This window comes from Haematobia irritans, chromosome 3 (assembly GCF_050003625.1).
Source record: "Haematobia irritans isolate KBUSLIRL chromosome 3, ASM5000362v1, whole genome shotgun sequence".
Classification (NCBI taxonomy): domain Eukaryota; kingdom Metazoa; phylum Arthropoda; class Insecta; order Diptera; family Muscidae; genus Haematobia; species Haematobia irritans.
In genome coordinates, this window is record NC_134399.1 from 7,729,489 (window position 1) to 7,746,806 (window position 17,318).

Consider the following 17,318-nt stretch of genomic DNA (forward strand, 5'->3'; position numbering starts at 1 on the left):
TAGAAATGAAATTTTGACAAAATTTTCTATAGAAATAAAATTTTGCAAAAATTTTCTATAGAAATAAAATTTTGCAAAAATTTTCTATAGAAATAAAATTTTGCAAAAATTTTTTATAGAAATAGATTTTACAAAAATTTTCTATAGAAATAATAAAATTTTGAGAAAATTTTCTATAGAAATAAAATTTTTGGAAAATTTTCTACAGTAATAAAATTTTGATAAATTTTTCTATAAAAAGATAATTTTGACAAAATTTTTTTATAGAAAAAAAGTTTTTACAAAAATTTCTATAGAAATAAAATTTTGACAAAATTTTCTATAGAAATAAAATTTTGACAAAATTTTCTATTGAACTAAAATGTTGACAAAATTTTCTATAGAAATAAAATTTTGACAAAATTCTGTAGAACTAAAATGTTGACAAAATTTTCTAAAGAAATAAAATTTTAACAAAATTTTTATATAGAAAAAAAAAATTGACAAAATTTTTATATAGAAATAAAATTTTGACAAAATTTTCTATAGAACTGAAATTTTGACAAAATTTTCTATAGAACTGAAATTTTGACAAATTTTTCTATAGAACTAAAATTTGGCAAAGCTTTCTATAGAACTTAAATTTTGACAAAATTTCCTATAGAAATAAAATTTTGACAAAATTTTCTATAGAAATAAAATTTTGAGAAAATTTTCTATAGAAATAAAATTTTTGGAAAATTTTCTACAGAAATAAAATTTTGACAAATTTTCTATAGAACTAAAATTTGGCAAAGTTTTCTATAGAACTTAAATTTCTTATAGAAATAAAATTTTGCAAAAATTTTCTATAGAAACAATATATTGACAAAATTTGTTGTAGAAATAAATCTTAACAAAATGTTCTATAGAAATAATATATTGACAAAATTTGTTATAGAAATAAAATCTTGTCAAAATTTTCTATAGAAATAAAATCTTGACAAAATTTTATCTCGAAATAAAATTTTGACAAAATTTTCTATAGAAATAAAATTTTGAGAAATTTTTCTATAGAAATAAAATTTTTGGAAAATTTTCTACAGAAATAAAATTTTGACAAATTTTTCTATAAAAAGATAATTTTGACAAAATTTTTTTATAGAAATAAAATTTTGACAAAATTTTCTATAGAAATACAATTTTTGAAAAATTTTCTACAGAAATAAAATTTTGACAAATTTTTCTATGGAAAGATAATTTTGACAAAATTTTCTATAGAAATACAATTTTGACAATTTTTTTTTATAGAAATAAATGTTTGACAAAATTTTCTTTAGAAGTAAAATTTTGACAAAATTTTCTATAAAATAAAATTTTGATAAAATTTTCTATAGAAATAAATTTTTGACAAAGTTTTTTATTTAAATACAATTTTGAAAAAATTTCCTATAGAAATACAATTTTAAAAAAAATTTCTATAGAAATAAAATAATCTATAGAAAATAGAAAATATTCATTTAGTGCTTCCGCATACTTTTATTTGCAATACAATCAATTTTTATAAAAACATGTGATAAATGTAGTTTTAATAATAATTTGCGATAAGCATGTCTTTCGTTTGTGACAAACATACATGTGTGTGTAAAAGATGTAATAATTTTAGATTATTATTTTTATATAAACTTATAGCTCAATAAGTATTAAAAATAATATACAATATTACAACACTATATCATATATACAATTTTATAATATAAATTAAATATATATGAGGTACAATATCTCTTTCATTTTCCCTTCTTAGCACTTTGTTCCTTTATGCACGACAACCATGGATAATAACCTTAGAAGAAAGACTAGCCATTTTTTCGATTTCAGTCTTGGAATATCATATCCTCTCTTAGTTTTTGAATATTCGTTTTTTATATTCGCTGTTTTCTGCCATATCCCTCCTCCCCTCCGCAAAACTTCTTTTAATATCTCACATAATTTAAGTATCCTGCTCATTCATATGAAATTGTATGAGTATAATTAAATATGTGGTTGTGGCTCCAACAATCTGTAAATTAATATTTTTTTATTTTTTTTTTTTTAATTTCATTAAATATGCTAACTCTCTAGCTTACCGTATATAATAGACTGCAATCTATGTTAAAGAATCCTGCAGCAGTAATACCCATTTTCTGGTGTAGCAATTGTAAAGAGAATTGTTGTATCTGCAAATGATGATATGATTGTATCATAATAACAATTGTGTTTTCAGTTACAATAAAATTTCTTTAAATTAATGCTTCGGATTTAATTGTTGCCATAGTTGGTAGAATTCTACCAAAAATGTAGATTTTTTACTGTTTGGTAGATTGGTAGAATTCTTGATGTTTTGGTAGATTTTGCAAAATAATAAGAGGTACTTCAAAAATTTTCTATAAAAATAAAATTATGACAAAATTTTCTATAGAAATAAAATTTCGACAAAATTTTCTATAGAAATAAAATTTTTACAAAATTTTGTATAGAAATCGAAATTATGACGAAATTATGAAGTAATTCAATGATAATTGCGAAATATTTGGAATGATGGATTAAATATAAATAAAGGAAACTAAGATCTCAAGCTTAATAAAACTATTGACATTTATTAAAAAGAAAAAGATCTAATAAAACACCAAGAAACAAAAATTATGACAAAAATGTCTATAGAAATAAAATTTTGACAAAATTTTCCATAGGAACACAATTTTGGCAAAATTTTCTATAGAAATAAAATTTCGATACAATTTTTAATTGAAATAAAATTTCGACAAAATTTTCTATAGAAATAAAATTTTGACAAAATTTTCTATAGAAATAAAATTTTGACAATATTTTCTATAGAAATAAAATTTAGACAAAATGGTCTATAGAAATAAAATTTTAACAAAATTTTTTTATAGAAAATTTTCTATAGAAATAAAAATTTTGACAAAATTTTCTATAGAAATAAAATTTTAACAAAATTTTCTATAGATATATTTTGACAAAATTTTCTATAGAAATAAAATTTTTGACAAAATTTTCTATTGGAATAAAATTTTGACAAAATTTTCTATTGGAATAAAATTTTGACAAAATTTTCTATAGAAATAAAATTATGACAAAAATTTCTATAGAAATAAAATTTTGACAAAATTGTCTATAGAACTAAAATTATGACAAAAATGTTTATAAAATTTTTTTATAGAAATAAAATGTTGACAAAATTTTTATAGAAATAAAGTTTTGACAAAATTTTATATAGAAATAAAATTTTTACAAAATTTTCTATAGAAATAAAATTTTTCGAAAATTTTCTATAAAAATAAAATTTTGAAAATTTTTTTTATTCAAATAAAATGTTGACAAAGTTTCTTTAGAAATAATGATTAAAGAAAGAAACCAACAATAACAAAACAAAACGAATGAAAAAAGGAGGAAGCACGCTCAAAATAAACCCAGCCAACTGCACTCAAATCGATGATTTGACGGTGGCAAAGGAAAGAGATATATTTGAAGGAATTTATTTCGGCATAAGCCGGCTATCGTGTAAACCCATTTTTCGGAAGGTTCAAATGTGGTTCACTTTTGTGTTTAGTGAACTGCCTGAATTTATACTGATAATTGGTTGATAGTTTTGCTGCAAGTAGAGGATGCTGATGAGGAATGTGGTAATTCCGAAACGTGCATCCATCCAACCATCTTGCAGTCTATAGGGCTTTGCCCAAATAAATTTGACAAACATTCTTTTCCTCTGTTGGTTAAGCTACACTTGTAGTTTAGTCAATGCATGGTTTTAAGCTGAGATCAAAAATAACAATAAGAAATAACATTTTGACAAAATTTTCTATAGAAATAAAATTTTGACAAAATTTTCAATAGAAATAAAATTATGACAAAATTTTCTATAGAAATAAAATTATGACAAAAATGTTTATAGAAATAAAATGTTGACAAAATTTTTTATAGAAATAAAATTTTGACAAAATTTTCTATAGAAATAAAATTTTTACAAAATTTTCTATAGATATAAAATTTTTACAAAATTTTCTATAGAAATAAAATATTGACAAAATTTCTAAAGAAATACAATTTTGACAAAAGTTTCTAAAGAAATACAATTGTGACAAAATTTTCTATGGGAATAAAATTTTGACAAAATTTTCTATAGAACTAAAATTATGACAAAAATGTTTATAGAAATAAAATTTTGACAAATTTTTTTATGGAAATAAAATTTTGACAAACTTTTTTTATAGAAATAAAATTTTGACAAAATTTTCTATAGAAATAAATTTTTTAAAAAATTTTCTATAGAAATAAAATTTTGAAAAAATTTTCTATAAAAATAAAATTTTGACAACATTTTCTATAGTAATAAAATTTTGACAAAATTTTCTATAGACACATTCCTCATTTTTCGGAAGGTTCAAATGTGGTTCACTTTTGTGTTTAGTGAACTGCCGGAATTTATACTGATAATTGGTTGATAGTTTTGCTGCAAGTAGAGGATGCTGATGAGGAATGTGGTAATTCCGAAACGTGCATCCATCCAACCATCTTGCAGTCCATAGGGCTTTGCCCAAATAAATTTGACAAACATTCTTTTCCTCTGTTGGTTAAGCTACACTTGTAGTTTAGTCAATGCATGGTTTTAAGCTGAGATCAAAAATAACAATAAGAAATAACATTTTGACAAAATTTTCTATAGAAATAAAATTTTGACAAAATTTTCAATAGAAATAAAATTATGACAAAATTTTCTATAGAAATAAAATTATGACAAAAATGTTTATAGAAATAAAATGTTAACAAAATTTTTTATAGAAATAAAATTTTGACAAAATTTTCTATAGAAATAAAATTTTGACAAAATTTTCTATAGAAATAAAATTTTTACAAAATTTTCTATAGAAATAAAATTTTGACAAAATTTCTAAAGAAATACAATTTTGACAAAAGTTTCTAAAGAAATACAATTGTGACAAAATTTTCTATGGGAATAAAATTTTGACAAAATTTTCTATAGAAATACAATTTTGATAAAATTTTCTATAGAAATAAAATGTTGACAAATTTTTTTTATCGAAATAAAATTTTGACAAAATTTTCTATAAATAAAATAAAATTTTTACAAAATTTTCTATAGAAATGAAAATTTGGCAAAAGTTTCTAAAGAAATAAAATTTTGGCAAAAGTTTCTAAAGAAATAAAATTTTGACAAAATTTTCTATAGAAATAAAATGTTGACAAAATTTTCTATAGAACTAAAATTATGACAAAAATGTTTATAGAAATAAAATTTTGACAAATTTTTTTATGGAAATAAAATTTTGACAAATTTTTTTTATAGAAATAAAATTTTGACAAAATTTTCTATAGAAATAAAATTTTTACAAAATTTTCTATAGAAATAAAATTTTGAAAAATTTTTATATAAAAATAAAATTTTGACAACATTTTCTATAGTAATAAAATTTTGACAAAATTTTCTATAGACACATTCCTCATTTTTCGGAAGGTTCAAATGTGGTTCACTTTTGTGTTTAGTGAACTGCCTGAATTTGTACTGATAATTGGTTGATAGTTTTGCTGCAAGTAGAGGATGCTGATGAAGAATGTGGTATTTCCAAAACGTGCATCCATCCAACCATCTTGCAGTCTATAGGGCTTTGCCCAAATAAATTTGACAAACATTCTTTTCCTCTGTTGGTTAAGCTACACTTGTAGTCAATGCATGGTTTTAAGCTGAGATCAAAAACAACAAAAATTATGGCAAAAATGTTTATAGAAATATAATGTTGACAAAATTTTTTATAGAAATAAAATTTTGACAAAATTTTCTATAGAAATAAAATTTTGACAAAATTATTTTCTATAGAAATAAAATTTTGAAAAAATTTTCTATAGAAATAATATTTTGACAAAATTTTCTATGGAAATAAAATTTTGACAAAAGTTTCTAAAGAAATACAATTTTGACAAAAGTTTCTAAAGAAATACAATTTTGACAAAATTTTCTATGGAAATAAATTTTTGACAAAATTTTCTATAGAACTAAAATTATGACAAAAATGTTTATAGAAATAAAATTTTGACAAATTTTTCTATAGAAATAAAATTTTTACAAAATTTTCTATAGAAAAAAAATTTTAACAAAATGTTCTATAGAAATAATATTTTGACAAAATTTTCTATAGAAATAACAGTTTTACAAAATTTTCTATAGAAATAAAATTTTTACAAAATTTTCTATAGAAATAAAATTTTGACAAAAGTTTCTAAAGAAATACAATTTTGACAAAATTTTCTATGGAAATAAAATTTTGACAAAATTTTCTATGGAAATAAAATTTTGACAAAATTTTCTATGGAAATAAAATTTTGACAAAATTTTCTATGGAAATAAAATTTTGACAAAATTTTCTATAAATATAAATATAAATAAAATTTTGAAAATTTTTTTTATAGAAATAAATTTTTGACAAATTTTTCTATAGAAATAAAATTTTTACAAAATTTTCTATAGAAATAAAATTTTTACAAAATTTTCTATAAATATAAAATTTTGACAACATTTTCTATAGTAATAAAATTTGGCAAAATTTTCTATAGAAATAAAAATTTTAAAAAATTTTCCATAGAAATGAAATTTTGACAAAATTTTCGATAGGAATAAAATTGTGACAAAATTTTCTATAAAAATAAAATCTCGAAAAAATTTTCTATAGGAATAAAATTGTGACAAAATTTTCTATAGAATTAAAAATTTTGACAAAATTTTCCACAGGAATAAAATTTTGACAAAATAAATTTTCAAAATAAGATTTTTTTGTTTGGTAGTTTTTTGGTAAAATTTTCTACAAATTTTGGTAGGTTATTCTCTAGTGGCAACCGTGCATTCAATACATACACGATATTCGACATTTAATAAAAATTTTCAATTTTCTTAGCATGCTAGGGGGGAAAATATTACTTATACGCACTATTGGATGAATGAACAACCCCATAGTGCGTATAAGTAATATAAATAGAATTATTTTTTTATTTCTTACAATAAATTATTGTATTATTTTCTTAGCAATTTCTTATAAATGATGAAGTTAAATTTTAGCCATCGGTCACTTGACATTAATTTGATAATAATTAACTAATATTGCATTTATCCAATGTCTAGCAACGAAGGGTTAAGTTGATTCGAGAGCCTACTTAGGTTAGTTTAGGTTATGTAGCAGCCCGATGTATTAGGCTCACTTAGACTATTCAGTCCATTGTGATACCACAGTGGTGAACTCTTATCATTGAGTGCTGCCCTATTCCATATTAAGCTCAATGCCAAGGGACATCCTTTTTATAGCCGAGTCCGAACGGCGTTCCACATTGCAGTGAAACCACTTAGAGAAGCTTTGAAATACTCAGAAATGTCACCAGCATTACTGAGGTGGGATAATTCACCGCTGAAAAACTTTTTGGTGTTCGGTCGAAGCAGGAATCGAATCCACGATTCCTGCTTCGACAGGACATGCTAACCATTGCACCTCGGTGGCCACGGAGAGTCTATTTACTTACCACTGAATTGTGATTATCATTCATTGTATCAATATTTATGCGGTGTAAGCCCAAAGCAATACTGGTGGTCTGAAAATATAAATAAAGAATATCAGAAAATTTGAATTATTATACAAATAGAGAAAACTGTTTATGTTTCTACAAAAAATCCTGTTCGTCTTAAAATTTAGTTCATTCTAACGAATAGTGGCACAAAAGGTGGTACATTTTTTTCGTAAAGGAAAAATACTAATTGCATTAATTTATATCAATTTTTCCTGCAGAATTGTAAAACCCTATTTTCTTCAAATTTATTCTAAAGGAATAATTTTCGTTTTACTAGGAATTATTCCCTGAAATTGTTAGTTTAAGTGAATGACAAGTTTTACATTATATGGAGAATTTTCTTAGCATACTTTCAAGAGACAAATGTCTCCGCTTAAAAGCACTATGGTATGAAACCACAATTTTGAGGACATTATACAATCACCGATGACATTTGGTTTAATTTTGGGGACCTTACATTTCTTGCAGTACATATTTTTTCTTCTTAGCAATATGTAGTCCTAAAACATTCTCTTTTGCCCATTTCTCAGTCATACGAAAAGCTCTATGTATAATGTATTTAATTGTATCTGAGAATTTCCCTTGACTGCCATAGTATTGTCCAACATAACTTTGAGGACATTGTGCAATCACCTAAGAGAATTGGTTAATTTTGGGGACCGTATATACCATTTTCCGTCTTTGCAAGATTTATGGAATTTTCTTAGCATACTTCAGGTGACACACGTCTCCACTTGAGAGCACTATATTAGTATATAAATATAAATGTATCGGTTTTGAGAAGGGCCCGATCATATCCACGATTTAAAGGGGGTTTGGCATAAAAATGGCATAAAAGTCATCGCATGAAAAAAGTGGCAAATTTGCCTCTTAATAAAGTGAGGCATTGAGTGCAGAGCACTCTAAGATCATCGTTTTAAAACGCTGAAATAAGTTGGCAAACGCACAAAGAAAATTTCATTTAAATTAAGCCAACGAAAAATTTTCCTAAGGAAAATGAAAATATTCATTTATAGTATGAAATTTTTCGTTGGTAAAAAATGTCATTACGACAACGAATGAGAAGGGTCCGATCATATCCACGATTTAAAGGGGGTTTGGCATAAAAAATGACATAAAAGTTATCGCATGAAAAAAGTGGCAAATTTGCCTCTTAATAAAGTGAGACATTGAGTACAGAGCACTCTATATTCATTTATAGTATGAAATTTTTCGTTGGTAAAAAATGTCATTACGACAACGAATATTTTTATTGTATTTTTGAAATTTTTTCGTTGGCTCAATTTTAATGACAAATTTCATTAATACTCGTATTATGCAAATTTTTCTATCAGTATAGGCTTAGCTTATCGATACTTTACTTACACTTTGTACCGTCTTGTCACATAGTATGGCCAATATTAAAACATTCAAGAGATGCGGCACTGACCAAATAGCACTAGTAGCTATATTTAAAAAATCCTTGGTTGTCGATGAGAAATTTTTAAAATTTATAAAAATCCAATAACAATTCGAAGTAATCGAGATGAAATCATTTCCCAAATTAACCAACATTGATATACCAAAATAACGATTTAATATTTCCGTGGTATGAAATAATCGATTGTATAGATCTCTTATGATTAGCAAACGTTTCATATCAGGATTTTCTACATTGTGACGTTTATGATGTTTCTGCAGCGATAATTCCAAGAGGGTAAATGTTGAATGAGCCACCGACTTTACGGGTTCCATAGTCTTATAAAAGAAATCATTTTTCATGGCATCAGCAGGAGTTGTTGTGGGTTTCTGTAGATTTATTTCATCCAATACCATAATCAATTTATCGAATCGTCGTTTCACCATTTGTATGGCTGTGAAAATTTGAAAATATCTTAGACCACAAATCATCAAAGGCATCATATAAAATATCCAATAGGTATAGAAATCTTCTTTATCGATGGACAAAACGTGTGCTGCTAAAATGAAACCTTCAGATAGTACGTAAACACAGAGGATTAATAAGCCACGTTTAACAGTAAGCCGGCGAAATTTTCTATAAAGAAAACAAAAAATGAATACGATTTATTATATTTATTATATGTATATATATATATATATATATATATATATATATATATATATATATATATATATATATATATATATATATATATATATATATATATATATATATATATATATATATATATATATATATATATATATATATATATATATATATATATATATATTATATTCAAGGATGTGAGTTAGGGTTATAGGCAGGCTATATTCACTGGGAGGGATGAACTTCCATAAATAACGAAATTGCACATTTTTTCTATGGTCATATTGGCAATCTGAATAAGTATTCCATTGTGTTGAAACATTTGCAATATCTAAAGGGTGATACGGTCAAAATTTTGTCAAGGAAAAACGCGTGTAAATCGGTTAAATCGTTTATTTAAAAAATCAAATTAAATTTCTTTTTCAAGTTCAATTAGTATAAAATTCAGGGAAAATATTCAGTTAGGCTTTCGCTTTTCCAAATCCGAATTGCCGGACCTCACGCTTGACATCTGCCATCAGATTTTGTACAGCCACCTTGTCCACCTTCTTCACCGCAGAAAGCCAGTTTGCCTTGAACAGCTGCTCGTCCTTAGCAGTTTTTTTGGTCTTCTTTAGGTTCCGCTTGACAATAGCCCAGTATTTCTCAATTGGGCGGAGCTCTGGCGTGTTGGGAGGGTTCTTGTCCTTGGGAACCACCTGCACGTTGTTGGCGGTGTACCACTTCACACAGAAAAAAAAGTGTCTCGTAAATTTAAGAAGATTTTTACAATAATTTATTACAAGATTTTTCCAGAATTTTAGTTCATTTTTCGTATTTTCAACGAAAATTAACTACTCGAAAGGAAATTTTACAAATTCTAAGTAGCAATCGTTTAGTTCATGGCCTACAAAATACGATGGAAATTTCCTTAAAAAATTTCTTAACTGGTAGTTAAAAATTCGTTTGTCATGCTATAAAACTACTTGTTCAATGTAAAGTATTTTCTAAATAATAAGTGCAATTTACCATAAGATTTTTTTGTATGAGAAAATATTTTTTTACGATAAATGAACTTGAAAGTGGATAGCAATTTCTTACTGACAATTCCTATAGTTAATAATTATTGGTAAAAAATTTCCCAATGAAATATTTTTAGTTCACATGTAATTAAATTTATAGACATTTTCGTCAAAAATGGGTAGATATCATTTCATGAAGTTTTTCTTAATTTTAAGTTAAACGTTTCATCGTTCTTATACTGATATGCATTTAAGAGTATTGTTTTTAGAGTAAATTGTGGACCGATGCGATGAACTAATGCATAGTACAGAGATCTTTCTCGTCAAAGTGGAATATGTTTAATGTAAAGATGATGTTACTTGAAAATTTTTTGAGAGTGAGAGCATGCAATGCAATAATGAGAAATGGTAGCGAGTGATGGGGATGCTGTGTATATCTGAGCGTGGGGTTGTTTTTGTCTTTCAGTGGTTTGTGTGTGTTTATTATTCGCGAATGGTTTATTTGTCTGGATGAGGTGTTGTTTTCAATGAAGGCACATGTGTTTTTGTTGTTGTAGGAATGTTTTGGTTTTGCTTGGTTTTGTTTGGCATGCTTCAGTTGTATAGTTGGCGTTGGCGTGGGCTGTTGCATTTTTTTTTAGCAAGTATGTAACAAGGCAATATAAAGGTATGGAATATTTTGGTTTTTTTAGACATATATTAGTGTTTGTTTATTAAAACTTTGAAATGAAAGTTATTAATATTTTAGCGATTAGATGTACGTTGGCGAAGTGATGATCGGTAGCTTAGAAAAAAGTTATTAAGAATGTTCAATATTTAGGAAAAAATGCTGAAATGGAAAGTATATTGAAATTGTTTTATCTAATTTAATTTTTATTATTCAATGTAAAAAATAAATATTCAATTTCAGAGTAACTCCAGATGAATTTGGAAAATTGTTTGTTACACCTCAGCGTATAGTTTAATGATAAATTGGTAAGAGTTCTTTTTCAATGTGGTTTTCTTTTAAAAAATAATATTCTTCTGTATATTATTATTTGCTAATTATTATTATTTTTTTTTTAACAAGTGTCATGTTTTTCTTTGTTGTAAAAAAATATCTAAGTTAAGAGCAACCCCAGATGGATTCGGGAAATTTTTTATATTTCTCCTCAGCGTATAATTTAATAGATAAGTGGTAAGTTTTCTTTTAAAAATTGGCTTTCTTCTCACTAGAATATTTACGTTTTACTGACATTTTTATTGTCAAAATAGTAAGTACAGTATTGCTTTAATCAAATATTTTTGGAAAATTTTTGTTACACCTCAGCATATAGTTTAATCATAAATTGGTAAGTATTCTTTTTAAAATGTGGTTTTCTTTTAAAAAGGATATTTTTTATTTAAATCATTATTTGCTAATTATTATTATTATAATTTTTTTTTTTTGAAACTAGTTTAATGTTTTTCTTTGTTGTAAAAAAAATATTTAATTTCAGAGCAACCCCAAGATGGATTCGGGCATATTTTTATATTCCTCCTCAGCGTATAATTTAATAGAGAAGTGGTTTTTATGACCTTTTTATTATCAAAATTACATGTTTTTAATACCTTATTTTAGTATTACATTAATCAAATATTTTTATTGTTTTTATTGTAAAAAACAAATATTTAATTTCAGAATAACAATTTGGAAACATTTTTATGAATTGGTAAGCTTTCTTTAACATTCTTTTAACCAGAATATTTATTTTTTTTCTGCATATTATTTCTTTAATTAGATTTTTTGGAAACCAATTTAATGTTTTCTATTTAATGTAAAAAATAAATATTTAATTTCAGAGTATCCCCAAATGAATTTCGATAACATTTTAACCTCAGCGTACAATTTAATAGAGAATTGGTAAGTTTTATATTAAAACTTTGGCTTTCTTTTGACAAGAATATTTATTGTATTATGTCCTTCACATCGATACCAACACAGTTTTATGAGTTAATATATTACTTAATTCAATATTTCTCTAATTGTTTCAGGTACAAACTTTATGAGGTACGTTTATCTAAGAAAAGTTGAATTCCTTACACCATTTAATAAAATGCCCCCAAATATGGTAAGTTACAAGCTAATTTAAAGAGATTAAAAATTATATTTTATTATATGTTAATTTTTAACAATTTTCATTAATCCTTCCATTTTTTTTCAGCAAGATATGTGAATATACTAACGATGAATAAAAAACTAAGGAAAAGTCAAAATGTCCAAATAGCGAGTTAAAATAAACTACTTTCTTGTTCCACGTGGTCATAATTTTTATTCACAAAAACATTGTATTAAGAACTCTCATCATAAGTTTTTATAATAAAATACTTTTGCTTAAAGAAAGTTGAATTTTAATGTATGAAAATTTTCATAACAGTAAAACGGGTTGTTGTTCCTTTAATTATTTCATTTCTCTGTACTGTGGAATGATTGATTTAAAAATAGTTTAGTCATCGACATTTTAAAGAGACTGTTAACCAATTTTTAATATCAAGTTTCCCAAAAAATAAGCAGGTAAACCAAAATAATACTGACTTTTTAACTTGGTAGGGGTATATAAATCTTATGCTGTTGTAAAAATGAACTAAAATACAATGTTATAGATTAACTAAAATTTAAGAGAATAATAAACTATCCAAGTTGAAAAAAATCTTAAGGGCTAAATCATGGTCAATATTACTACAGTTTAGTTCATTTTGCAATGGAAAAGGGTTCACTGTTTTTTCAGTGCATGGCCTTTTTACCGTAATGGCAAGATGCCAAATCCGGCCAAAACTGTACGGAACAACCGTGTTTTGTCAAACACTCTTTCACGTAAATTTCTTGGTTGACAGTCCCGGAAGCTATGAAAATGCTGCTTTTCAAGCCACTGGTACAGATGGCTTGCCAAAGCAGATATTTCTTTGCGAACTTTGACAGTTTTATGTGCTTGAAAATATCTGCTACCTTTCCCCTTCCTTTTGCCGTATAAAACTCCTGTCCCGGAAGCTGCTTGTAGTCGGCTTTGACGTAGGTTTCGTCGTCCATTACCACGCAGTCAAACTTCGTCAGCATAGTCGTGTACAGCCTCCGGGATCGCGCTTTGGCCGTCGTATTTTGTTTATCATCGCGATTTGGAGTCACTACCTTCTTGTAAGTCGATAGTCCGGCTCGTTTTTTGTCTCGATGCACGGTTGTAAACGATAGCGATTTTGCCAGCTTTGCGTGCGAGTAGCTCGGATTTTCGCGATGCGCGAGCAAAATTTTGATACGCTGCTCTTCTTGCTTGGACGGCATTTTGACAACTGAAGAGTGAATTCCAAAATCAAAACAGGAGCAACATTCTACACACACACACCTTCAAAATGAGGGGTGTTCAGGTTTTTTAAATGAAAAATTGAAAGAAACACGTCAAGTTTATGCTGACCAAATTTTGACCGTATCACCCGTTACCTTTGATTCCACCCAAATATTTGCTGTTGCATCCATAGATTATTGTCCCCCTGAAATAGGCAATAGGGTTCCCTACCTTTTGCCGAAAACTTATCTGCTTTATAGTTCACAGTATGTCCCTATGACACCCTTAAGTGCTGATTGAAATATTTGCATATACTGAGGTCAATGATTCGATTGCACAGAGTTAAAGGATTTTAGCTTTACTAGAAGTTTTTTTTGTTAAAATTCGAAATAGATTTGATTGCTGAAGTGTTAATTCTGTGTACAGTCTTTGGTACTGTGAACTCTATAGCTATTACGACAACGAAACCCTCATGAATATTGGGCTTTTACTTCGAGGACAGCGATAACTTCGAGTGCATCGTTTAATCACCGAAGAGATTTGGTTTAATTTTGGGGACCTTACTTTCCATGCAGTATACACATTTTCTTCTTCGCAAGATTTAGTTCTAGAACATTATTTTTTTCCAGTTATGCGAAGAGCTCTTTGTATGCTGTCTTTAATTATATCTGGGAATTTTCCCTTAGCTGCCAGAGAACTTTCCAATATAATTTCGAGGACAATGTCCAATCACCAAAGAGATTTGATTTAATTTTGGGTACGTTCCATTGCAGCGTATCTTTGCAGGCTGTAGTCTTTAACCTCATTGACATTACACTTCCAAAATCCACTTTATCTAGATTTAAAATGTCATTTGCCTTATAAAAAAGGGATTTCAAATTCACTTTTAGTAGATCTCGAGCCTAATGTGAATTCGGCTATTAGAGGATTCTCTTTTGCCCAGTCATACTAAAATATATATGTATGCTGTCTTTAATTGTATCTAGGAATTTTACACGGACTGCCAATGTACTGTCCAACATATCTTTGAGGACATTGTGAGAATTTTTCACTGACTGTACAGTCCAATATAATTTCGAGGATATTGTATAATCACCTAGAGAATTGGTTTAATTTTGGGGACCTTATATTCCTTTTTTATTGTCTTTGCAACATTTAGTTTTAGAACTTTTTCTTTTGTCCATTTTCCAGTCTTACGAGAAAATCTATATATGATATCTTTAATTGTATCTGGAAATTTTCTCCTGACTTCCAAAGTACTGTCCAACATAGCTTCGAGGACATTGTGGGATTTTTTCACTGACTGTATAATTTCGAGAACATTGTGCAATCACCGTAGTGAATTGGTTTAATTTTGGGGACCGTAATTGCTATCTTAAATTGTATCGGGAAATTTTCTCCTGACTGCCAAAGTACTGTCAAAATAGCTTCGAGGACATTGTCACCGACTGTACTGTCCAATATAATTTCCAATATAATTGTGCAATCACCGAAGAGAATTGGTTTAATTTTGGGGACCTTATATTCCATTTTCGTCTTTGCAATAATTAGCCCTAGAGCAGTCTCTTTTACGCATTTCCCAGTCTTACGAAAAAACTATGTATTCTGTGTTTAATTGTATCTGGGAATTTTCTCCTGACTTCCAAAGTATTGTCCAACATAGCTTCGAGGACATTGTGGTATTTTTTCGCTGACTGTATAATTTCGAGAATATTGTGCAATCACCGTAGTGAATTGGTTTAATTTTGGGGACCTTATGTTCCTTTTTTGTCTTTGCAACATTTAGACCTAGAGCAGTTTCTTTTACACAATTCCCAGTCTTACGAAAAATATATGTACTCTATCTTTAGTTGTATCTGGGAATTTTCCACTGACTGCCAAAGTACTATCCAGCATAACTTTGGGGGCATTGTACAATCGCCGAAAAGATTTTGTTGAATTTTGGGGACCTTACTATAGTCTTTGCAACATTTAGTCGTAGAACATTCTTTTTTGCACATTTTCCATTCATAGGAAATGCTCTTTATATACAGTCTATATTTTTATCAGGGATGTTTTCCAGAGTACTGTGCACTATAACTTCGAGGACATGTCCGGACAATCAGCGAAGAAAATTTGTTTAAGTTTGGGGACCTTACGTCCCTTTCAACACATAATGTTTCGTGTTAAAAACCGCTCAGGGAATTTTCACTCGACAACCAGTTCCACCCCGATTGCAATGACGTTTACAAATATAATTACACTCTTAAATTTAATCGCACACATGACCCTAATAACTTTCACTTCTCTGGTCACCAGGGAGTTATCTGTACAATAGGTACGTTTTTCGTAACCATTTTGTACAACACAACAATCTATGATTTTTAAAAATATTTTTTCTTTTGCACACTTTTAGGCACTTTTGACTCAGAACTCTCCCTCTCTCTTTTTCCCAGGTTACAAGAATTTTTGTGAATTACAATTTCGTTAATTTTTTTCTGTGTACTCTTATTTGGGGTAGTAAACATTTTATATTCGATATAATTTCACTTTTCAACTTCTTCCATCTTACCCATTGTTTACGTCGATATTTAAACTCCTCTCAAAAATTCCATCAATTTCCTTCAATTCAGTGTAGAATTTTTTCTGTTCCTGTTTTCGCAATAAGGCTTCTCCAATTGAAACAATATGGGCCATGCGGGTACCAACCAATTGAATAAAATCTACAGTTTCTCCAATTTCGTTGGCATTAATTTTGATCAAAGCATCGTCGGCAAATATTCCATAAAGTAAAAGAGCCGTAGACACCACAAGAATAAAGCAAGTGTACACCTCTAGGAAACGGCTTCTCTTAAGAGTCCAAGTTTTATGATCCACCAACCATGCTGAAAGGCTACCAATTTGATAGATGATTTGAAGAGTGGCTACCGATTCCACAATATCCATATTGTTGCCGACTTTTTTTCTTCCAACAACAAATAAACTCGAAAAAGTCTTCTTACTTTCACCTTGGCTTTTAGATGACTAACATTGCCAATTGGCCAATTGTAACAAACGAATTTGGCCAACACGTATTGGAAATCTAAATACAATTAGAACCCAACTATGTGTACTCATCTAAATGGTCTTATCTCGTCATGGGCAATAACAGAATAGCAGATAATTTAATTGGACAGAAGTAATTGGCAGTTATATTGCCATGATGATGATGAGGAGATATGCAAAATATCACAAAATTTACACTCGAAAAATTCTATGAGAGCAACAAGTCTGCTATGTTGCATCACCCAATTACAACTGAAGACAGGATATTCAATTGTGACTATTGTATCTGCCTTCTTTATGTTTTCTGGCCATTGCACCCATTCAATTTATTGAGCTTATCAATCATTCCCATATCCCTAT

General features: G+C 27.4%; 1 protein-coding gene across 1 annotated transcript; it reads right to left on the minus strand.

Moving 5' to 3' along the window:
- Positions 1 to 1,747: 1,747 nt before the first annotated feature.
- Positions 1,748 to 16,932, minus strand: Gr2a (Gustatory receptor 2a). Its single transcript, XM_075300291.1, has 5 exons — positions 16,486 to 16,932; positions 8,953 to 9,622; positions 7,543 to 7,611; positions 2,088 to 2,177; positions 1,748 to 2,020 (listed from the first exon to the last, which is right to left on the minus strand). The coding sequence occupies exons 1-5, from the start codon at positions 16,857 to 16,859 to the stop codon at positions 1,952 to 1,954; spliced, it is 1,272 nt and encodes a 423-aa protein (XP_075156406.1). The 5' UTR covers positions 16,860 to 16,932; the 3' UTR covers positions 1,748 to 1,951.
- Between the last annotated feature and the right edge of the window lie 386 nt (positions 16,933 to 17,318).